A 24,957-nucleotide genomic window follows, 5' to 3' on the forward strand; every position below is an offset into this window, starting at 1 on the left:
ATACCAGCTTTCTGGCACTACAAGAATTTAACGGTACAAGTTTACATAAATAGACATACATCCAGAAAGCTATCTAACCATATTAATTAGCACTCTGGCATCTCTCACGACGAACAATGACTTCTTCCTTGTTCGGTTTTTAACCCGTCGAGTGTAATTAATAGTGTGTTTATTAATGCTGCCTACTGGAGAATCTTGTGCTAAAGGTCAAGCTTCATTGCGCAATATATTCGCTTCAGTTAAGAATTTTTAGTGTGTGATTTCTATTGAAATATACTATGAGTAATCAATTAAACGAATACATTATATATAATTTTATTTAAATTTCATTTAAAACAAATCTAAAACACCTCATGCTATGATAAAGTAATACATTTTAACCAACATAAGATGAAAAGGATTTAGGATTTATTTAGGATTTTTAATAATAATCACAAAGACACAAATCTTTAGTCATTATCTCCGGCAATAATTCAACCTTTACTACTTTCTTCACCTTTTCTATCTCAGCAAGGATATCTGCACTTATAGGTCCTGCTTCTTTTGCGGTACGAAACAAAGCCCTTGCTTTATCAACGTCTCGTTTATACATGGCCAGTAATCCCAGAAACGCCCAACCGTCGGACAAAAGAGGTTCAACCTTCACAGCAGCTGCAGCCCAACGCTCAGCTAACTTTTCTTCCCTTAGTTTTCCGTAAATTCTTCCTAAAATTAGCGCTGAATACGCCGATGGAGCAATTTTATGTGCTCTAGCAGCTCTCTGCAAGGATGCCGTTATATCAGTTTTCCATCCGCCTATCGCTGCTCGGAGAAGTAATCCAGCACAAGGTTCAGACCCGTCGTTATCGGCTTCTAACAAAGCTTTTTCACATTTACCATCCCAACCTCTAGCGAAACCCAAACAAGTTGCTCGTATTTGAGAAAGTATAGCACAAGGCCCGAACCGGCGTATCCCTTTCTCAACGACTTCCAGGGCTAAATCCATATGAAGCCGCAAAAGCAGAGACGCTGCTCTCACATAATATGTTCCAGGACCCGGTTTCTCTTTTGCGATATCTTTTGCACCGTGTTCAAAGCAGCCATCGTCAACACATTGGAGAATTCTTTCAGTAAGTTTAAAGCATCTTAAACATAAAAAGAAAGCTGCAGCGATCAAGAAAGGATTCCGAGAATCTATAATACTAGGAATCCAACATGCCTCCTCTTCTCCACTTGAATCTATCCATCTTTTTAGGCATCGCTTCCACTCTACAGGTAGCGCAAAGGATTTTCTCATTTTTTTAACTGCAACAAAAGCTGGACACTCGTTCCCATGATAGTGATGCAACGCGTGCAGTGCGGCCCAACCAATGGCGCTGGTGGTACCGTCCGATTTGTCGCCTTTAACGGCAATTCGAAAAGCGGCCGTTGCTACTTCAATTGCTTCAGGACCTTTATCAAATTGTATACCTCCGTATGTCCATAGTAAATATCTGTTCTTAGAATGAACATTTAAAGCTACTGTTAAATAATTATATGCGTCAGATTCGTTCCTCTGTTCGAGACAGCGTAAAACTTTTGATAAAAGGACTCTAGGATGAGTAGGGCTAATTTTGAGGTTCCTTTCGATATGCTCATTTGATATTCTAGAATCTCCTATGGCCCGACATCTAGCGGCTACTAGTCCAGGCGAAGGGCGAAGCTTGGGGGGCTGTGGAGCAAACGAAGATGTTACGGCTCTGCGAGCTGCTGAATGTTGACTAGTTATCATATCTTGATAATCCAACTCGGAACATTCCATCGGTGTAAATTGCTTCAGCATCGTCCTCACACGTAATAAAAGACGATTAGCTGCTGTTCTTTTAATACTCTTATTCATTTGAAGCGTGCATTTGTAAGCCATATTACTTAGCTCCTTATGCACAGATAATGCGCCACCTTCTTTAGAAATGCGCCGTTTGTCTAAAGGCGGCTCTTCTGGCGGAGATACTATTTTCAACGAATCTTCGGCTACTTTAAGTCCAGTAGGAGGAGGAAAACCGATTAAATCGAAAAGAGATGTAATTTTCGCTTTCGGAACAAGTGGTTCAATTAAATCCATTCGAATAACTATGTAAGCATCACGACCGTGCTCGTCAGTAACACGTTCATTTTCATGTGCGGGGCCACGGGCACTGGTTGGCGGTAGATCTAAAATTGTATGTACAGATTCAGGTAAAATATCAGCATTATAAAATATAAGCTTTGCACACACAGTTACTCCGAATTGTCCTGGCTGGAGTAAAACACCAGCATCCACCAACGCAACGTATCGACCTCGTACTTCAATTTTGCCACTTTTCGGAACTCCAGCTATCTCAACATAGAAAACATTGTTTAATCTCTCCTGTAGTAATGTAGAATCCACCAGAACGCGCCTCATAGCATTCCAATGCACTGAATTATCGGATTTACCAATACTTAAATCGTTAGGAACAAACATGTCTTCGCTTGGCACATTTATCTCTGTATCGGCGGCGTGGCCTGCGTTGCTGGCGTTTCCCCATACAATTTTAGTAGCTGAAGACGCGCTCAATGACATACCAAATTTTAAGGCTATTGGATCATGGACAGCATCGAGACCTATGCCGCTGATAAAGGCTGTGCCGTCTCTCAATGGTGGTAGGCAATGTGCTGCAACCATCGTTAGTGTTAAAGGTATTTTATCATTGTTTATAGAGCCGTTATAACTCACATGTACGTCAACTGTACAACCCGATGGAATACCTGAATTAATAATCAAAAGCGGCACTTTTACGTTTATCTCTTTCTCTCCTAATACTATTGGATATAAGTCTACGTTTCCTCCTGCTTTATTATCAGTATTAAGAAAGGGGTCCTGGTCTTTTGACGGTTTTCCTGAACTTCCTCGAAGCAAAAATATAAGTGGCCGATCAACAATTATTTCTTGATCAGTTGCATTTTCTTCTATATTTAATGGTAAAACAATCGAATCAATCGTATGTCCGTTTTCCCATTTTTCTCCCAGTAAAAATTCATCATCGAAATATATAAGGAACGTACAATCACCAGCACCCGGGTGTTCCCCTTTTAAATACAAACTAAAGGTCACTAAACGTAAATCTAGGTCATAATCTTCAAAATCGGTTGACTTGGACTTGAAAGTATCCCGCGACTTATTTTTCTTTGCGCCTTTTCCTGACATATTTGTGTAGTTTACATTTTACTTCTACTGTGTTGAAATTCAGTTACAAAATAAAATACGATTGTGTTAAACGTATTTAATATTATATTAATGTTCGATTTAATTGATGAAATGCGATGAAAGTCTAATTTTCAAATTGTCATAGTGACCGCGTCACAGGAAATTTTTGTAATTTTCGAAAAAATTAACAATTTTGCTCGAGTCCGTTCAACGTCTAGCGTGCCTTGTCTGCGTCGAATAGAAATCCAGAAACTCTGTCTACCCCGCTGTTTTACAGTCGATTTAAGGCGTGATAATGTTCTTGTTTAATTTTTTTTACGTTATCTATACTCGCAATTCAATCTCCTTACTCTGTCTTGTCTCTGGAACAATTGACAAACATCTGATCTGACATTGACGTATGACGTCTCCATATTTTGCCATTTATTTGTTGTTGTAAAGTTAGAGATACTAAAATAAAATGTTATAAAATGTATACACTTTTACATGGATTTTACAAGTATATGGTACAAAAAGACGAATACTGTGTGTTGATTTTAGGGCTCGATAATGCTGGTAAAACGGTAATGTGATTAATTTTTTACACCTCTTACAAACTTTTACAACATATTTGCAACTTTTTAACTAATCAAAATAATATTCCCAAATATTTTTCAGACATATTTGGAGGCAGCTAAAACGAAATATACTAAAAAATATAAAGCTATGAATCCAAATAGAATCACAACTACAGTAGGTTTAAATATAGGTAAAATAGACGTGGATGCCGTTAGGCTCAGTTTTTGGGATCTCGGTGGACAGCAAGAACTACAATCTCTATGGGATAAGGTACTTACTTTATATAACAAACAATAGCATGATGTATCTTAAACTTTTAATACCAAACTACAGTCCAAGCTGGATAAGCGAGACAACCAAGGGACTGGATTATTTCTCTAGTTAATAGAGCTCTCTCCTTAATCCGAGATTCTCACTTAAATAGCTGTTTGTAAGGATTACACAATGACTTGTTTAAAGAGGTTTAAAGAGGTTTCCCAATTATTCAAGTTCAAATACACCCTTCTAAGACAATCAAATTGAGCCAGAAGCCTTTACTAAGCAAATCCAGCATTTTAACATGTAACTGGTACTTTTTGGATTAACTTTAAAGAATTAGAGTTTAAAAATATTTCATTAAAAAAAAAATTTTTCTACCCACTTAAAAATAAGAATGTAAAATACATAATTAGCTATTTAAAGAAGCAGATTGAAGCATCCTCAAGTCAGGATTTTTTTTGTTCTTAGTTAGGCTATAACTGCAACATATTTATATTATTTCAGTATTATGCAGAATGTCATGCAGTTATTTATATAGTTGATTCTTCTGATAGAGAAAGAATTTCAGAATCAAAAGAAACATTTGGTGAGTTTAGTTATTTATATTAATGTAAAAAAAATCCCCAGAGTTTTATGGAAGTGTTTTAATTTTTTTCTTTTCAACTCTAATTATAATTGTCAAGTACTATAAATAAATTAGTCACTATTGCTTATCTTTTATGATTTGGTTGATACACAAAAAAGGTTTTAATACTTTTGTTAAAACAGACTAGACCTTCACATAAACCTAAAACAACCCATATGTGTTTTTTTGAGATCTTTCTTATTTGGTTGATTTTTCAGACAAAATGATTGCTTCTGAGCATTTATCTGGAGTTCCACTGTTGGTGCTAGCAAATAAACAAGATATACCTGATTGTATGGGTGTACATACTGTCAAACCTATTTTTAATCAGAATGCACACCTAATTGGCGCTAGGGATATTATGCTAATGGCGACATCTGCATTAACTGGGTAAACAATTAATTTAGGTTAATTATGCAATAAAATTTAAATAGTAATAAGAAGTAATTTGTATTTTATTAATTGCATTCCAAGTATTTAGTGTAACTTTTTTTATAGGGATGGTGTAGATGAAGGCATTAGATGGCTGGTTGATTGCATAAAAAGAAACAGTGTGGACAGGCCCCCGCGCAACCATGACGACAAGTTATAGAACGATAACGACGCCTTAATTTAATATTGCGTTCACACTTACGTATACACGGAATAATAATGAGTTTTCCTATTAAGATAATGTGACGCGATCCATTGTTTTGTACATACTGTATTGACATTTGAAAATAAAACATTAATAGAACCGTGTCTATATTGCTGTCCTTTTCCAGTGATAAATTGTATTTTTGATAAGAGATACGTAATTACTCGATATTTGTGGAGTACCTGCACCTGATAAAACACCTCTGATAACAGTACAGTTTGCATTGTATGTGTATCGTGAACTACTGTGTCGTACTGAAATGTTGAGTGATATTTAATTTTGCGTGTTTAATGGCAAATATGGCTTATCCAATGTATGAAGTCGATTGGAGTGTTTTGCCGCCAGAACAAAATAGAAGGTGAGCGAAACAAAAAATATTAAATACGCGACGTAGTTTATAATGGAAAGTGATTTAAATGTCTAGTGACGATTTACTGTGATGTACGGAAATACAAAAAGTAAATAAAAAATAAAATAATTTATCTAAATGTTTCCACGTAGTAGCCTTTTCAAATATGTGCAAAATACTGTTGTCAAGTATTACCACTAGTCATAACAAGCACTTTTTTGAAAACGTACATAATATTTTAATATTTAAATCTTAAAAAATGTACATCTTCCATTTTTTTATTTTAATATTAATTAATTATGTACATTTATTTTACATAATTAAAACGCAACATAAAAAAAATTCAACGTCACGTATGAATGTGGGAGCGAGTTGGATGCGAGTCATGTCATGTCGGTCGGCCATGTTGAATTTCTTGCAACGCAGGAAATGTCAGCTGGCGGTTGCCGTATTAATTCTTTGTAAAATCTGTGATAAAAGATTTACCGGTACATTTTCTGTGATACACGATCAAACACACAACAATCCACAGATGTTTCGACCTAGTTGAGATTGAAGTGAAAATATGACAGTAGTATATCGGTGGTGGCATGCGATTTCTCTTCAATTTTTGTGGTCTGTTACGAGATGAAATTCCTGAAAGCCTAACAGCACACTAGTGAAAGTTTCCTTTTATGTTATGTTTTAAGTGTATATTTGTTACAACTCTATTGGAATCAAGTGTTTGGATACATCGAGTTGGTTGATCCCTCGGAACATCTCCCAGTGTCATTTAGTGTCAAAAACCATTCTACAGAGTTTTGGTTGTGGATCGTGTGTCTATTACTTCTAATTTCATACCAAAATGAACGGCTCGGAATCCGGGTAATTATTCTTAACTTGTATAAAATACATCAAATTGCTGTGGGACTTCCTAACAGATTATAATGACATCATAAAATTGATAAACAAGTCCAAGTTCTAAGTGATTAAGCTCCTTATAGATGTGACCTACAGTTCTATTCTATTTATCATTTAAAAGTAAAGGAGCATTCTGCATAAAAGTTTGTAGTAAACATCCATCCATTGGGGGAACGATTTGTTTTATAGGGATTGTAAACACTGGTCAAATAAATTGATGAATGTTCTTATTAACATATGGTATATCACTACCGAAGTACCTTATATAACTTCATATATTTAAGTTGTTTCTTTACAATATTTATATTAGGCTACTTCTGATTTTATTACTAGTCCACAAGCCATAAAAATATGTCTTCACTACATATGCAAATTATTATTTATTCTTGTAGAAATGCATATTATTTGATGAATATAAACAATGCAATATAACAAAATATTGTATAAATACCTTGTGGCAATCTTTGAGTAAATTTATTTTGTCAATAACTTAAATTTGTACAAATAATAAGTTTAGTGAGAAATAAATTATCTTAGAAGTAAAACAAGGCAGTTAATGTACTTTTAACAATGTTTTCTTCAATTGTATATTTTATTTATTTTACGAGAAACATTGTAAGAATGATTGTTTGAATTCCATACTGATAGTTGTGAATGTATAGTGTTAAGATTGAATGTGGATGGCTACAAAAGTAGAGGAAGACCGAAGAAAGTATGGATGGATTGTGTGAAAGAGCATATGCTTAAGAAGGGAGTGGATTCAGATATGACGGCTGATAGAGATGGAAGAGCAGCACATACTGTGCCGATCCTCCGTAAGGGATAAAGGCAAGTGGATGTTGAAGATGATGTGAATGTATAACATTTATAACTTGGTTGGAGGATGAAAAAAAATTGTTTGTTATATATCTTACTCACTGAGATATAATGTAAAATGATTAAGACGTCATTAAGGGGCTTTTGCTGTTAAAACATTTATAAAATTATTTCATAATTCTGTAAACCATTTATTGTGCAAAATACATCTATAGAATTGCAAACTGTTTCTAGGTTTTATGTTTAATTTTTGTTATACAGCAGAACCACAATATTTATTTATTGGTGATAACCACTCAGCATATGTGCTGATCTTCATGGCGATTTAAAATAGATAGCACACATGTTTTATATATAACAAACTCATTCTCCATTACAAAATAAAATGTACATTGTCACAATATAATTAAAGTCCAAGGGAAACACAAAATATTTTAAGTTGAGCCTTGAGTCTATGTTATAGAGGTTTTGGGCTCTGATAGGAAGGGGGCATATTATTTTTTGTAGTTATAGAGGTTTTTAAGTTACCAAGGTTTGAGTTATAGAGGTTCTACTGTATTATGTACTTAAAGGATTATAATTTGTTGCAGGTTTAACCCGGCATTTAACATTGCTACCATAAAACAAGTGGTAAATGAGGCTATTGAAAGAGGTGAGCACTATTTTAATTGTGCTAAACATTATATACATGTTATAACTAAATATTATGTGACTAGTAGCCAGGTAAATAAGATTTTTAAGTACATGGTTCCCGAAATTTGAAAATAAGTTGAATTTGGTCAAGTAACTTTTATTTTTTTAATCAAACTGCTTTGGGGTTGGTGATTTGGGTATATTATATTCTAGGTTTATTTATTGACGAGTAGTTTAGAATTTTCATTAGCAGCTAAAAGTAGCTAGTTATGGTGAAAATACTGCTTTCTGTTGATATAACAAATTTCTCAACTTATAGCAAAGTTTTCTGGTTATTTGGATCTAATAACAATAACTTCTTTCAAGCAATCTTTAGTAACATCTTATTTACTAATGCCTTAGTAGTGGTAACTGCTTTTGTCAATGGTTTAGGTCATAGAAAAAAAATAATCATTTTATCCCAATCTACAAGCCGTAACTTTCGCTGAACGAAGTAATTATTCTGCACTTTTTCACAAAAAGTTTCATTGCAATCCTAATCAATGTTAAGTGATGATTTTATCAAATTACACACATAGTATTAGCCTATTTACTTTTATCTATCACATTATTACATAGTATCTAAAAGAATGTACTTTACTCGGTATAGCGCTTACTGGCTAACTTACTTCACGCTTATATTAACATTTTATAACAAATGCACTGATGATTGCTTTCTGTGTGTGTGTCGTGTAAACAGTCGCACCGGTTTCAGTGCGGATGCCCACGCCAACGCGGCTGCGGGACCTCATACGACAGATCCGTGCTGCAAGAACAGCGGCTGAGGAACGAAGTGTTGTTAACAAGGAGTGTGCATATATTAGATCTACATTTAGAGAGGAAGACAGTGTTTGGAGGTAGGGAATTATATTTATAACTTTTGTATATGTCTGATGTTAAATTTTTTAAGCAGATTTTGCAAATTTTATAGTACTAATGATTGGATCATAGAAGGAAAATTGTTGTAATACAATTTCAATGTGGGGTTTTCCATTCATTGCTTTTAAAAAATCCACTGCTAAAATGGCTACTCTATTTAACTCAATAAAATCAATCGCACAATCTAGCCTAGGTCTACTTCCCAGGAATATCTTCTGATTGTTTAGATAAATAGCTGATTATTGTTTGTATATAGATGTCGGAATATAGCGAAGCTCCTATACATCCATATGCTGGGGTATCCGGCGCACTTTGGCCAACTGGAGTGCCTCAAGCTGATCGCCAGCCCGCGCTTCACCGACAAACGCGTAGGATACCTTGGCGCTATGCTGCTACTGGATGAACGGCAAGATGTGCATCTACTGATCACGAACTGCTTAAAGAAGTGAGTACAAAACGATTATCATTATGTGTCTGAGGGGCTCAGAGTCTACTAACAGGTTGTGACTAGGCCATAGTCAACCACACTGGCCAAGTGCATCTTAGTTGACTTCACACATATCTTTGAATTTCTACCCTGATATGAGCAGGCTGCGTCACGTTTTCCTTCACAGTAAAAATGTCGGGTTATTATTCATACCAATATTTTGAAATGATTATATCATATACAATTATAATTAACAGTGAAGTGCAGTCGAATTAAAGTGATAAAGAGAACTAAAGTCTTGGTATCCTACAAATTGAACAATTTATGGGTCTGTTTGCCGCGTAATAATTGTAGGTTCTGTTTTTCTTCATTGAAAGAATTAGCCCATTAATATGAGCTCACAAATGGTTTTTAGAATGAAGTAATATCGGTTGATTCTATCACGTATTAAAACTATTTTGTCAACGCTTTGCTTCTGTCATACGAATCCTTACAAATGCCACCATTCAGGTTAATCTACGCTTATTACTTTATATAGTAGTAGTTTTTTTTATTACAATCGTTTATTTATTCAATGACTTTAAATTCTAAGTTCTTCTTCCGAAAAATATCTAAAATTTACTAAAACAAGGCAAGGTATTGTGAAGTGAATCCAGAATGTTCAATTTCTCTGTGGATTTTTTGATTCATTTCCTTGTTTCCTCTCCTTTGTTTTTTTTTTAAATAGAAATAATTGCGTATTTACTACTTGCTATCCTCGTTACTTTATTTTATCGTGTGTTGCAATTACGTAACGTTTAGGACGTACACTAATGGAATAATGTTCTTTTTCGCATTACCAAGTACCAGATATGGCATGTAAATTTACATACGCTCACTGATACTCAAGTTTGTTTTTTCAATAACAATAACCAAATACGTGTTACTGACACGCCTCTCTTGTTATCACTTGTTAAACATTCTGTTTTAAACTGAAATAATTTTCTATCCATTTTAAAAAGAACAGAAATAACATATTTTTTTCAAATCAATGACTCGAGCATATAATTACATAGAGTCAAAGATCAATGACACTCATATACCACGACACTAATAATTGTCAATTACAGTAATCGATAGTTCATAACCGATTTAAATATAACTAGGGTTCGATTTAAAAAATACGTCCAAGAAAATTATTAATTGTTATACAGAAAAAAAACCATATAGTTTTGACAATCGTTTCGCGCAATATTACGTAGTAACTTTCGCCCGCAACTCCGTCCGCGTGGAATTATAAAAAACAAAACTGAGTAGCCTATGTTTTCTTCCAGACTATTCTCTATATCTCTTACAAATTTCATCTAAATCCGTCAAGTCGTTTAGGCTACAAACACTAACAAACATCCATCCATCCATCTAAACTTTCGCATTTATGATATTAGTAAGATTTGTAATTCTAAAAATCACCTTAAATACTCTAAAAGCTATGAATAGTATATTCTACAACAAAATTTTCTATGAACATAAAATCTTTCGTATGTCTTCAATAATATAGTTTCATTACTAAAGGTTACAATGCCATTGTTAGGAGAATATTAAATGTTTCTACAATAGAATTATAAACAAGCCTGCAAGTTGACACAATTCATAGTGCAAACCTCACATAGTGTAACACTAGCTGTTTCCGTGCGGCTTCATCCGCATGAAATTATAAATACTTTATTGTATTGTTTACATTTGTCAAATTCTCAATTAAAAATGTCAAAATTACAGTTACCATAATAACCTTGCTTCGTGAATGTTGGCTTGTAGTTTATAGTCCCTTTCCCACATGAAGCTTTTTTCTAATTTATTTACCCCCTCAGTTTAATACCGTGAAAATATAGAGCCTAAAGCGTGTCGTAAGTGTAGGACTTTTTATTAAAGAAAGAGTTATTCTTAAATATGCTGTGATTGTTGACATCCTACGAAAGTAGTGTGTGTGTGCTTTATTATCAGGGAGATTCAATATTTCAAATTTCTTTTGTACAGCGACTTAAACAGCAATACCCAGTTCGTAGTGGGTCTAGCGTTATGCACGCTGGGCGCTATCGCCTCGCCGGAGATGGCGCGGGACCTCGCCTCCGAAGTGGAGAGACTGATCAAGTCGCCCAACGCCTACATCAAGAAGAAAGCAGCTTTATGTGCCTTCAGAATCATAAGAAGAGTACCAGACCTAATGGAGATGTTCCTACCAGCAACTAGAAGTCTTTTGACGGAAAAAAATCATGGTAAGTGGCATTTTAATTTAATTAAATTTTAATTTAATTAATTTAATCTAATTTCATACATGAATGTGTCTTCTTTCAAACTTTGACCCTGAAAACTGACTCAGGAAACCTCAAACTTTTTCTAGAAAAGCCATCTTAATTCTTAATTATATAAATGAAAATGTTTGGATGGATGGATGGATGTATGTTAGAGTTTGTAGCCAAACGCCTGAACGGATCTTGTTACAATTTGGCATAAATGTCGAGGATAGTCTGAAGGAACACTAAGGCCACTTTTTTTAATTCCACGGACGGAGACGCTGGCGAAACCTAGTATAACAATAAAAATCGAAGGGTTTTATATGCGTCCATCGTAAAAAGGATATAGTTAAAGATTTGAAATCACAGGAACTCGAGATTGTTAAAGGATAATAAAGAATTAATCAAACATTATCTGACCTATCATATAAATCAGAATCAATGTCATATTTCAATCAAATATCATTCTTAACTACATGTGTTTAAAGTTGAAAATTGCATACATAGTGTAATTTTATAAAATGGCCACAATTGATGTGTGAAGAGCGTCGCGGTCTGTTTACCTTGTGAATGGATGACTCGATGTCCCCTTTGAATTACAGCACGTATAAAGTGACAACGCTCTAACCTATTTTATTTCGTTTTTATTGTTATGCCCAATATCACATAGAACCCTTATCTTTATTTGTTAATGTCAGATTCTCTTACTTTTGATGTAATCATACTATCATACTAATATGCGAAAGTTTATATGGATGGATGGATGTTAGAGTTTGGAGCCTATACGGCTGTACGAATCTTGATGAAATTTGACGTAAATTGCATAGTCTGGAAGAACACAGGCTACCTGCTTTTGTTTTATTTTAATTCCACGCGGACGGGTTCGTGGGCAAAAGCTAGTTTTTTATAAGTCAAATTAAAAGGACTACGACTACTTATGTGTTTGAAGTCTAGAAAACGTTATTTATAATCGCGTTTGTAGTATCTTTGGGATTTGCCAAACATGTAGGATACGAATATGTCTGCGTTGATAAGATTATAGGACACGAGATAATTCTCTCAACAATGTTACTTGTGTGGTCAAAATTTTGATAAAGTTGGCATAACTAACCCCGATTCTATTTTACGACCTATTTTAAACCTAGATTCAATTTTAAACCTATAAGATTTATATTAAACATTTAAAATAAACTTTACAATAAAACAAAATATGCCACTTTCAGAAATACTATACAAACAAATACATAATGTATAAGTCAAATATTTAAACTAGCTTTCGCCCGCGACTCCGTCCGCGTGGAATTAAAAAAAAAGCATAAGTAGATAATTAGCCTATGTGTTCTTACAGACTATCCTCTACATCTATTCCTAATTTCATCGAAATCCGTTCAGCCGTTTAGGCTACAGACTCTTACACACTTCCATCCATCTAAACTTTTGAATTTATAATATTAGTATGATATATTCGTATATTGGTAAAAGGTAAATATATGTTGCAATATTTTATTGATGATGTCATAATTTTGTTCACCAGGTGTTCTTATCACCGGCGTGACGCTCATCACCGAAATGTGCGAGAACAGTCCTGACACACTCAATCACTTTAAAAAGGTTGGTAATAATTATTCGTATTTTAACCATAAGTTACATATGTTATAATATAAAAGCCTAGTGTAAGTAAAACTCGCTTTAAACAAAACATGTTACCTTATCAATCGATCGGAATGACTCATATCGATACACGAATGTTAATAGAAAATCGATTGCAAAAAGCAATCGATTCTGTCCTAGAAACGATTACAGATTTTCTAGTCTAGATACGTATTAACCTGACTCTGTTAAGTTGGCACGTCAGGTAGAAGAATATTCTCGTGTTGATGTGCCAAATCAAATAGTTGTCAGTTGACGGACTGGTTGCTTTTTATAGCGGTGTAACTAGTATTGTCTATCAAGGCAAACTATTAATTAATTTGCTATTGATTGTAAACTTCTTTGTTATGGACTGACTTAAGTTCTTTGACCCCAATAATAAAAGAACCAGTTTGTAAGATGGTTTTTAAAAAAATACATTAAATTATTCTGGCTATAAGATTAGAAAACCTATATATCTTTGATATTTTGTATTTATAATCTCGATAAAAACTAGCTGATTTTATTAATTTTAATAAAAAATGTAATATTTGATTATGTAAATATCTGCAATGCTGTTGCTAGTCCAGGCTAATCTATGTGACCCATTGACCTAAAGCAAACAGCCATATAGAGTAAGGCAGTACATAAATTTACTACTAATATTATAAATGCGAAAGTTTAGATAGATGTTAGTGTTTGTAGCCTAAACGACTTGACGAATTTCGATGGTAGAGATGTAGAGTATAGTCTGGAAGAGCACATAGGCTACTTTTTTTAATTCTACGCGGATGAAGTCACGGGCGAAAGCTAGTTTACTATAACAATCATATAAAAATGTCTATGAAGTGATTACTTTGGAATATAATATTAAAGGATATTACTTGGTATATGACAGAAACGTCGCCTCTAACTGAATACGTCGAGGCGAACGTTATCGTGTTTATACAATGAGTGTTTAACTATCGCTTATCGCAAACTGTACATCGGTTATAAATGATTGTTACAAAACATGACTTACCTGTCACTTGTATAAGGAAATTTTGTTGTTTTTTTTTTTAAATACACTAGAATTAATCTATACTATCTATACTATTATAATAAAGTGTAAACACACACTTCTTTGTTACCTAAGATGTCAGCAATTACAGCATATTTTTGAATAATTCTTTTTTTAATAAAAAGCCCTACACTAACGTCAAGCTTTAGGCTAGATATTTTAACGCCATTAAACTTAGGGGTAAATATTTTGGATAAAAACCCTAATGTGGGAAATAGACCATCAGTTGCTGCCAACATCAAGGAAGCAAGGTTGTCATCATGTCATGTCATTTTGACATTTGTAGTTGATAATTTGACAAATGTAAAAAATAAAATAAAATTCTCACAATCTCATGCGGATGAAGTCGCAAGGGAACAGCTAGTATCTAATAATACTTATTCAAATTAATTGTTAACTTTAAGATCTGTTTTGTGCAATTTAAATAGATTTGTTTTGAATTGTAATTTATTTCTTACATTTTTAATGTTTGTTGATGAAAGGAATGTCCATATTATTATAACTTAGTTAAGTATTTTTGGAGGTTATAAAATACTAATATATTTGTGTTGTCCCGTAGGAGAGCGGACAGCGCGAGGTAATCACAGTCGCTGGTCCTTGCACTTATACGTTCATATGATGACATTGCATGTAATTTTGAATTTTATTCCTTTACAAAAGATGTTATAATCGCGTGACCACCTTGCGTGCTTATCTTGAAAAGGTAACATGGCCTCGTTTAATCTAGAATCCGATCGAAAATCCGACACCCAAACCACTCAGGTCAATGGCCCAAGTGTCCGCAAAAATAAAACCAGATTGACTCATGTTATTACCGATAATGTTACGGAATAGTAATATATTTCTATTCCGAATAATAGATTTAAGTGGTAATAAACTGATATTTTCCCCTTAAAAATACGATATAGGTTTTTTCATTGTTTTATTGTGGCTATCTTTTTGTAGGTTACATTTTCTATAAAATCTAGAATCTTCTATGATTCCTAAATTTTATGAATATGAAAACAATAGCTTTGGCTCGCCTCTCCTTCTCTGTGGAATTGAAAAAACAAAATTGAATAGCCTTTGTGTTCTTCCACACTATCCTCTACATCTATGCAAAATTTCATCGAAATCCATTCAACAGTTTAGGCTACAAACTCTAACAAACATCCATCCATCCATCCATTTAAAATTTCACATTTATAATATTAGTAAGATTATGTATCTTTTACAATAAAATTAACGGGATTGGTCTAAAATGGTGGTTAAAAATTCTTTTTACATGAAATGTCAACATATGAATATTCAATCGCATGATTGTTATATACTCTGGATATATTGTGTTGGTCCTCAAAAGCCTTACAAATATAGCTTATTTTAGACTGTATTAACATAGGCGTAAAGTTCATTATCTCTATGTAGGATATTTTTGCACATTAATGTAAATAATTTATCATAGAAATAGCTTGTAGTTAATTTTAATGCGAAATATATTAAAAATATTATCGAGTAATCCATATTAATGTAGTCCTGTTTTTAAGACATAAATAAATATTTAATTATTTAGTTAACATATGTCAAATTGTTTAATTCGTGATATAGTAGATTATATGTAGGTTTTGAAAATATGTATTTAAGTAGTCTACATTTAATTGGATAGAAAAATAATTATTAATATTCAATAGATTACATTATTATTTAGAATAATTTTGACACTTGTATTTCAGTATATCAGCATTTGTAAGGCTTTTGAATATAATTGGATTTGGTATTTTGGGCTTTCAGTACATGTATGGTGGTAATATATGTATTTAGTTTATGTGCTTATAATTTCTTTCCTTCAGGATTTTTATTTAGTTATAATTTTATAGATTATGTTCAGTTTTTTTAATGTTTTTAACCGATTTTTGGTGTACATGTAGAATTAATTTTAAATATATAAGTTTATTTTTGGGTATAAAGCCACGAATGTTTTTCAAGCACGGGAATTGACTAAATTTCAATGGATATGGTCTGTTTTTAAGTTTTTATTGCCCATATAAAGCCTTATGTATCAATGTTTGTGAAATGCTGTAACTTTTTTATCTTAAAGAAAGTATTATTTCAATGCATCTGCCTTGAGAGTAAATGTGTTCAAGTATATTATGGCTTATGTATTTGGGCAATTGTTTGTATTATTTTATATGGATGTATATTGTTTACTTTGTATTCTAGATTGTTCCAAATCTGGTGAGAATATTGAAGAATTTAATACTGGCGGGATATTCACCTGAACATGATGTTAGCGGTATCTCTGATCCATTCCTACAGGTAAATTTTATGCTTATATTATAAAGAAGGAAATGTTTGTATATTTGTATTTTTGTATGTAATGATAGTGAAAAATCTAGTTAACCAAGTTCAAAATTTCCTTTTTCTATTCGAAAACTTCTGAGTAACATAAGCTATTTTTATAGTATTCATGTCTTTATTTATTGTAGATAGATTTATCATGTTCAAAGTTACAGACCTACTCTGAAACTATTAAGCAAGCAAGGTCTTAACTTGAGGTCCTCAGCCTATGATCTAGATTTTGGGCAACTACCATAAAAATAGTCTTTAGAAGTAGTTTTTTTATCTATGTTACACTTTTCTTGTATCTAGAGGGGACTGCCCCCATTCATTACTAGCGATACCAACGATTCTAAGTGTTATTTTACCAATTTCCAGGTGAAAATCCTCCGTCTACTTAGAATACTAGGCAAGAACGACGCGGAGGCGTCCGAAGCAATGAACGATATACTAGCCCAAGTCGCTACAAACACTGAGACGAGTAAAAACGTCGGCAATACAATATTATACGAAACTGTACTCTCCATCATGGATATTAAGTCTGAAAGTAGCTTGCGTGTGTTAGCTATTAATATCCTGGGCAGATTTCTATTGAATAATGATAAAAATATAAGATATGTAGCGCTGAATACGTTGTTAAGGACGGTACATGTTGATACTTCTGCGGTGCAGAGACACAGGACTACTATATTGGAGTGTTTGAAGGTATGTATGTAACATATTTGAAATAATAAATCACAGGTAACTAGTAACGTTTGGAGTTGGGTTTTGAAGTAATGCATTCATTTATATTCATAATTTAATGTGATTCTATGGAAATTAAACCGGTAACCCTTAATTTAATATCTAATTCTAAAGTTTAGGCATTTCACAGTATTTCACTGTTTCATGATTAATGTCTGTCTTAAAATGTTAATGCTAGATATGATTTCGTTAGTATTGCAAATAACTGTAAATCATGCTAATATTATAAATGTGAAAGTTTAGTTTTAGATGGAGTTTAAGAGTTTGTAGCCTAAACGTCTGAACGGATTTCGATGAAATTTGGTATAGATGTAGGGGACAGTCTGGAGGAACAGATAGGCTACTCACTTTTGTTTTTTTTTTAAATCCACGCGGACGGAGTCGCGGGCGAAAGCTAGTGACTAACAGACTGCATTAGTAATGAGAGTCATGGATTATGTTAATAAGAAATTATTTTTCTTGTCACGTACGAACAAGAATGAAGGCTAATAGGTCATCTGCATGCACTTATTAAAATATCTAATGATACCAATATCTCGTGATCTCGATGTCGTGTCTGTAAGTCTAGAAACGTCTAGCACTATGCTTCATTGTGCTAGGACCCGGACGTGTCTATCCGGCGACGCGCGATGGAGCTGTCGTTCGCGCTGATGAACAGCCAGAACATCCGCGGCATGATGAAGGAGCTGCTGGTGTTCCTGGAGCGCGCGGAGGCGGAGTGCCGCGCGCACTGCTCCAGCGCCATGGTGCTGGCGGCCGAGCGCTACGCGCCCTCCGCCAAGTGGCACCTCGACACGCTCTTCCGTCTGCTGCTCAAGGTACACCTTCACCACTCTCACCTTCTACTTCTACAACATCACAATCTTACTTGCTAATATTATAAATGCGAAACTTTAGTTGGATGGCTGTTAAACTGTCTTACTAATGTAAAAAAGAATGTATAAATGGATGGATGTTACTATGTATATTTAGAATGGTTCAATGGATTTTGATCTAATTCGGCACAGATATGGAACATATCCGCGACGATGTGGTTGCGGGTAAAGTCTTGTGATGTAATAAAAACCCATAAGATCAAATCATGGTCAAGGGGAGGGGGGCTAGTAGAAAAGATCAAAATACGTTTTAGAGTAACGAGTTGTCTAGGGTTTTCGGTAACAGTATTTCGATTGACTACTTACCAATTATCGACTCTTTATTGGAAAAGGCACCTGCTCCGTCCATGATTGAGTATTTTAAATAAATAAACCCACACCGACATTCGGGTAGATGAAAAAAGGGGCCGGTGGTTTAACCAATTTCTACTCTGCACTAATTCCCAACAAGATTTCTACCATTTCTTTATGTGTCACTTCATTGATTTATTTATTAAGGATAGTAAATTTTTTTAGGCTGGGAATTACCTGCGCGACGACACGGTATCGAGCACGATACAGATAATATCTGCGTCAGCTGCGGAGCGGCAGGCGTACGCCGCCATGCGGCTGTGGACGGCGCTGCAGCGGTGCGCGCTCTGCGGGGACGCGGCAGACAAACAGCCCCTCGTACAGGTCAATATAACCATACTAATATTATAAATGCGAAAGTTTAGATGGATGGATGTTATACTCTGTAGCCTAAACTGCAGAGGATAGTCCAGAAGAATACATAGGCTACTTTTGTTTTTAAAATTTCTCATGGACAGGAAAACCTAGTTTATAAATATTTTCTATAATTTATTATTTCTATAAATTATTAATTAACCATAAATACACACTTCTTTAGTATGCATTTTTTTATATCGACAATCACAGCGTTTTGAATACTTTTTGAATTAAGAGCTTAAAAAAAATATGAGCGCTTACAACAATCAGCAGGCTGTATAAGTTCACGCTATTTAATTTAAGGTATGAATGAATTGAAAAAAAAATCATGCAGGAAAGGGACAAAAACAAGCCAATAGCAGCTGAGCCAGGTTTCCATAGTTACTTACCAATCGGTAAGCCTAAATCTAGGCTGGTAATGGTTTTTTAACACTCCTTTATTGCGGATTTTCCTCATAAAAATGAGTATAGATGACCTTTAGTATTACTGACTGTTAATATTTGTTACTAGTAATTTATTGTGTATTTCAGGTAGCGGCATGGACAATAGGAGAGTACGGAGACCTGCTAGTGTCAGAAGCCAGTAGTGCTATATCAATGGTGGACGAGGATGGCTTCGGTATGATTTAGTTTTAAACAAAGAAAAAATGTATAGAATAAGCATACACATCGCTTGTAACTTTTTCATATCTGGTGTCTGATTGTCGAAATCTCAAGCAAACAAATAATTCAAACCCTAAGAAGCGCTTCGGCGTGTCAAATATAATATTAAGATGTTACCGTACAAAGAAGTTACGGGTGAAAAAATGTAACCTATATCTAGACTGTATTGCTTTAAACAACAATACAATATTATTTTAAATCATACTAAACGGATTTCGATTAAATTTGGTATAGAGATAGATGTTAGTATTGAACAATACATAGGCTTCCACGAGTACGTAGTCGCGGGAGAAAGCTAGTTTACATGTAAATTGTGCAGATGAGTTCGTTCGTCCGTCGGAGGAGTATGTGATCGACATCTACCAGAAGCTGCTGTGGTCGACGCAGCTCTCCATCACCACCAAGGAGTACCTGCTGCTGTCGCTCGCCAAGCTCTCCACCAGGTTCTCCACCACGCCCAGCCAGGAGTTAGTATACATGAAGAATATTCGTAATTACAAAATATAGGAATTTTAAAATGAAGAGTGTACCTTAACCGTTCTTCTGGCATTTAAAATGTCTATGGACGTCGAATCAAGTAGCATTATGCAATTCACTGCTTATTTCCTCCTTCCATTTCATAATGCTTGTCTATTAGGATAATAGTATATAAGATCTTTTTGTTTGATTTTTGTGTGTAAATTACTGAAAACACTAGTTCACTGATTTATGTGTTTTTTTTTTTAATTACTTACAATGTTTGTGGATTATCTTAGATAGGTAATTATGTTTGTAATCTGTTTCAGTAAAATCCGTGTGATCATCGACACGTTCGGTTCTCACATACATATTGAGCTGCAGCAGAGAGGCGTTGAACTTTCACAACTTTACAGGTACTTTATTATTATTTTCTTTTGAAACTAAACAAAATATGTCCAGTTTCCTTGCGAAATTGTCTTGATTATCAATTCTAATATTTAAGGAGGAAAGACTTGTATTTTTTATGTATTGTAATAACTAAAAAACTACCTGTCCGATATCAAACATTCTTTCATCAATAAATAGCTATGTTATCATTAAGTAATAGGCTATATTTTTTGACCGACTTCCCAAAAGAATTGGGTACTCAATTTTTCAGTAATTTTTTTTTACATTTAATATATATACCTACTTATTGTTTTTTTTTTAACCAAAAATAATGTGATTTTAGTACTTAGAGTAATATAATGTAATGTAACAGACAATACGCGCACTTACGCCCCGCGCTGCTGGAGCGCATGCCCGCCATGGAGGCGCCGGCGGGAGACCGCGACGACAGCGACGCGGAGCACGACCCCGCGCCCGACTCGCCGCAACACCGCGCCGACAGGCCGCAGCCGGTATGTACACACGTGTCTACACACGCACAGACACGTGCTCGCATATGTATAGACACCTGTTTACACACGTACGGACGCTTAAGTGCTCCCACGGACACGTGCTCGTTTGTACATGGACATATACACGCGCTGAAATGTGCTTAAACATGCACGGACAGGTGCTCTCTCATAGCATGTCGCATGGCATGCAGGCACATGCTTACATACGCATGTGTGAGTGTGTGGGCACGTGTCTATATGTGATCATGCACTCAAAATATTTATACAATATGTTCTACTTTATAATATTATGTAGCTTTTTCTGTTTTTAAAATACAGCAAGAGAAATAGTATGTTTTTACAGATTTGTGCAGACATTAATATAACTAGACTTTAAAAAGTGAAGTCTATTCTACTGAAATGCATTTTATTTTCACTAAAAACTATAAAGGCGGAAACCAATCAGATATAGATATAAGTTTTTTTTATTGTATTATGAGTTATTAACAGTTTTATCAGTGATTTATTGTAACATTTCAGGACGCACTACTCGACCTCATCATCGGATCTGAGCCGTTGTCCAACGGCGAGGCGGAGCTCCCCGCGCCCGCCGTCGCCAGCGACAACAATAACACCACGAATGTTAGTTAATGCATATCAATATTAATTAATCCCACGGGAACCGTAACTAGAATTAGTTATAAATAAATAGGATAAAAAGTAGCCTGTGTTCTTCCATACTTTGCTCTACATCTATGCCGAATTTAATGGAGATCCGTTCAGGTTACAAACTCTTACTAACGTCCATCCATCTATCTAATCTTTCGCGTTTATTGTATCCGTGTAAATGTACAACATGTTATTTATTTATTATGAAAATGCTCTATTATTTATTGTTAATGATTTCAGGATATCTTGGACCTACTGAGCGGGTTGGACCTGAGTACTCCGAGCATGGCCCCGCCCGCGCCCGCGCCTGCGCCGCTCGCCAGCGCGCCAGACAACCTGCTCCTAGACGGGCTGTTCTCATCGCCAACGCAACCTGTATCACAACCTGGTAAGTGAGGCTTTTTTAAATATTGCCAGTGTTTGCCTTGAAGAGGCATTCACAGGATTACCAGGCTTGAGGAGGCCGAGCGCAGATGGCGCTTAGTGTAAACCTCGTTTATAGGTAACTAAGCTCGAGAGCTCCTTTAGGAGCCTCGGCTTGCGCTGTCACCTCGTTTTTATTATTGGATTGGTGCTTTTAATACGACGACTCCATCAAACGCCGACAGGCAACGCTGTTGTTACGTAGTACTCTTTACTGCCGCAATGTCGTTAGTGTTGCAATCCTGGCGCTAGTGTTGCATCGATTCCGACATATATATAAGTCAATATCGCCTAAAATGCCGGTTGAAACAAATAGCCTTTCAGCCGTCGTTATAATTATGTTATTCCAGAGACGACAGTAACGGCGTTAGAGCGTAACGGGCTGCGTGTGGAGTTCCTGGTGAGCGGCGGGGACACCGCCACGCTGACGATGCGCGCCACCTCCTCCGCGCACGCAGCTCTCACAGACTTCCTCTTTCAGGCCGCTGTGCCCAGGGTCAGTTCACTTCTAACAAACTGTAGGATACTGACATGTGAAGGGACAAACCCTATACGCGATTTCGCATTAGGTGAAAAATTTCTGTTTAAATTATTTATAAAATACTTTCAGAGATCTTAAGAGTTCGATTGTCGAAGTACTCTTGAATAGATCGATATTTATTTTTCTCTCATAAGTGCGAAAGTTTAGATGGATGTTTGTTGAGGTTTGTAGTTTTAACTGCTGATGGGATTTCGACAAAATTTGGTATAGAGGTAGAAGTCTGGAAGAACACATAGGCTACTTACTTTTGTTTTAATTTCAAGCGGACGGCGTCGCGGGTTAAAGCTAGTAGCTAATATATATTGTACAATTTTACTGGTACAATTAGTACGTTAGTATTTAGTGGTAATTTACACTTTTGTAAGTACTCCTAAAATTACCATAAAACCACCCACACGATAGCAAACCTGTGCTTTAGTTATTTTAAGTATAAATAGTGTGTATATGTCTGTTTGTGTGTCGTCAGACATTCCGACTGGACATGATGTCTCCGTCGGGCACGGTGCTGACGCCGCAGGGGGAGATCACGCAGGTCCTCAAAGTCACCAACCCCTCCAGGGTGAGTATTACTAAGCAAAGTAATTTAATACCACTATATGTTACCATGGTAATGTAGCTTCTGTGTTGCTATTGTCTGTTTTTTTTTTTTGTGTAACATTTTTGTTCATTTTATTCACCCCTTTAGTTAAATAGCGTCAAGATATATAGACTATAGTATACCGTAGGTGTAGGTCTTTTTTTTAAGAAAAAAGGAGTTTTTCCAAAAATATACTCCGATTGCTGACATAGAAGTGTATATCTATTATATAGAGATATATTATAAAGAGGAAAGATTTGTAATTTTGTATGTATTGGAATAAATCAAAAACTACACCGATTTCAAAAAATCTTTTCCCAAAACATTATCACTAACATATTTAATACTATTTCTTATTATCCCGTGGACAAAGTCACGGATAACAACTAGTTTATTATAGTATATTAATATAATTAATGTTTACTTTCAGACACCATTGCGGTTAAGAATACGAGTGTCGTACAACATCGAGGGGTCTCCAGTACTGGAGCAGGCGGAGGTCAACAATTTCCCACCGGAGCTGTTCAACTGACGAGCGAGATGACACCGGATGACACCGCGGTTGACACCATGTTGACACCATGTTCACGACATACGAAGGGTTGACAGGGATATCTGATCCAGTTAGATGTCAGAAATTAACAACTTACAAATCTTATTAACTTACTTTCCCTGCGACTTCGCGAGAATTAAAAATAAAGTGGCCTACGTGTTCTTCCAGGCTATTATCTAGATCTATGTTAAATTTTATCGAAATCCATTCAGCCGTTTAGGCTACAAACACTAACAAACATCCATCATTTGTTAGAATTTGTAGCCTAAGCAGCTGAACGGATCCTAATGAAAGTTGGTATAGATGTAGAGGTTAGTCTGGAAGAACACATAGGATATTCAGTTTTTTTAATATTAATTCTACGCGGATTAATTCGCGGACGAAAGCTAGTATCTAAAAAAGACAGTATGAAAAAAATCTTGTTATTTTTGAAATTGTCAGATATCCTTGTTTGTCGAAATTTCAATGGAAATGAGAAATTAAATTAACAAATCACCTTAAAATAAAAATTCCATGTAAACTTTGACGTCTGTCAGATTGTAAGGCGATTAACACGCGAAGTGTTTATTTCGTTTCAGTATTTGACCTTGTAATGTTTATGGAGTTATTTCATTTTAACATTTATAATGATACAAATCTTTTTTTTTAAATTACGGCCTTCTAAAGGTAAAATAGTTTTTTTCTCATTTCAATTGAAATCTGAATGAAAAACCCCTAAACAGTAACCGCTAGATATCCTTTATGATAACATTTTAGCAATATTTGTATAAGTTATGTGCAAATAGAGTGAGATTTTTGACAAGATAGAGGTAAACATTAAATACATTAACAATGGAGTTAATCAAGCCTCTAATGTCTTTTGTAAGAAATTTTCATACTAATGTTTGTTTTACATTTTGGTATCTGGCAGCTTATTTGAATTAGGCAAATTAGAGCCTCATTCGCATGAACGTTGTGAGTTTTTCTGTATAAAGTATTGAAAAAAGAATTATTTTTACAATTATTGAATTTTTGCGATGAATTTATACGAAAAAGTTTGAAATAATTATTGCCTGTCCCATTAAATTGTAGATTGTCTGATTACACTCCAATGTGTAAGATCTGTGATGGAAATATCGGATTTTGTTAGCTTAACTGATAGTGATGTCATTTTTTAGCTATCTGAGCCTTTATCAGCCAGTAGTGGGACAGGCACTTAATCTCCTAAACTTTATTAAATTATTTAAATGATTGGATCTAAAATAAACCAGTGTAATGATTAGTACTTAAATTTATTAGTAAATCTCGATT

At 34.8% G+C, this 24,957-nt stretch overlaps 3 protein-coding genes across 6 annotated transcripts; 2 read left to right on the forward strand and 1 right to left on the reverse strand.

Annotated features, from left to right (window-relative positions):
• Positions 1–355: 355 nt before the first annotated feature.
• LOC106104406 lies at positions 356–3,332 on the reverse strand. Its single transcript, XM_013284455.1, has one exon. It carries the CDS (start codon positions 3,182–3,184, stop codon positions 422–424), a length of 2,763 nt encoding a protein of 920 aa, XP_013139909.1. The 5' UTR covers positions 3,185–3,332; the 3' UTR covers positions 356–421.
• Positions 3,333–3,558: 226 nt separating this feature from the next.
• On the forward strand, positions 3,559–5,368 carry LOC106104437 (ADP-ribosylation factor-related protein 1). Its single transcript, XM_013284499.1, has 5 exons — positions 3,559–3,747; positions 3,842–4,012; positions 4,505–4,586; positions 4,844–5,015; positions 5,124–5,368. The coding sequence occupies exons 1-5, from the start codon at positions 3,655–3,657 to the stop codon at positions 5,215–5,217; spliced, it is 612 nt and encodes a 203-aa protein (XP_013139953.1). The 5' UTR covers positions 3,559–3,654; the 3' UTR covers positions 5,218–5,368.
• A 103-nt stretch (positions 5,369–5,471) lies between these two features.
• LOC106104415 (AP-1 complex subunit gamma-1) lies at positions 5,472–24,957 on the forward strand. 4 transcript variants are annotated; one of them, XM_013284467.1, is made up of 19 exons: positions 5,472–5,620; positions 7,918–7,979; positions 8,700–8,856; positions 9,135–9,323; positions 11,319–11,557; positions 13,110–13,186; positions 16,461–16,556; positions 16,956–17,282; positions 17,921–18,139; positions 18,713–18,871; positions 19,436–19,523; positions 19,887–20,034; positions 20,353–20,439; positions 20,787–20,925; positions 21,445–21,546; positions 21,814–21,961; positions 22,347–22,492; positions 23,004–23,096; positions 23,545–24,957. In XM_013284467.1, the coding sequence occupies exons 1-19, from the start codon at positions 5,553–5,555 to the stop codon at positions 23,644–23,646; spliced, it is 2,646 nt and encodes an 881-aa protein (XP_013139921.1). In that variant the 5' UTR covers positions 5,472–5,552; the 3' UTR covers positions 23,647–24,957. The 4 variants fall into 4 exon arrangements, with proteins under 4 accessions (XP_013139921.1, XP_013139930.1, XP_013139938.1 ...); XM_013284476.1 differs by having other exon boundaries at positions 8,715–8,856; positions 23,545–23,646; XM_013284484.1 differs by lacking the exon at positions 5,472–5,620 and adding an exon at positions 5,991–6,475 and having other exon boundaries at positions 23,545–23,646.

The sequence above is a fragment of the Papilio polytes genome, unplaced genomic scaffold (genome assembly GCF_000836215.1).
Source record: "Papilio polytes unplaced genomic scaffold, Ppol_1.0 DF824270.1, whole genome shotgun sequence".
NCBI classification, from domain to species: Eukaryota; Metazoa; Arthropoda; class Insecta; order Lepidoptera; family Papilionidae; genus Papilio; species Papilio polytes.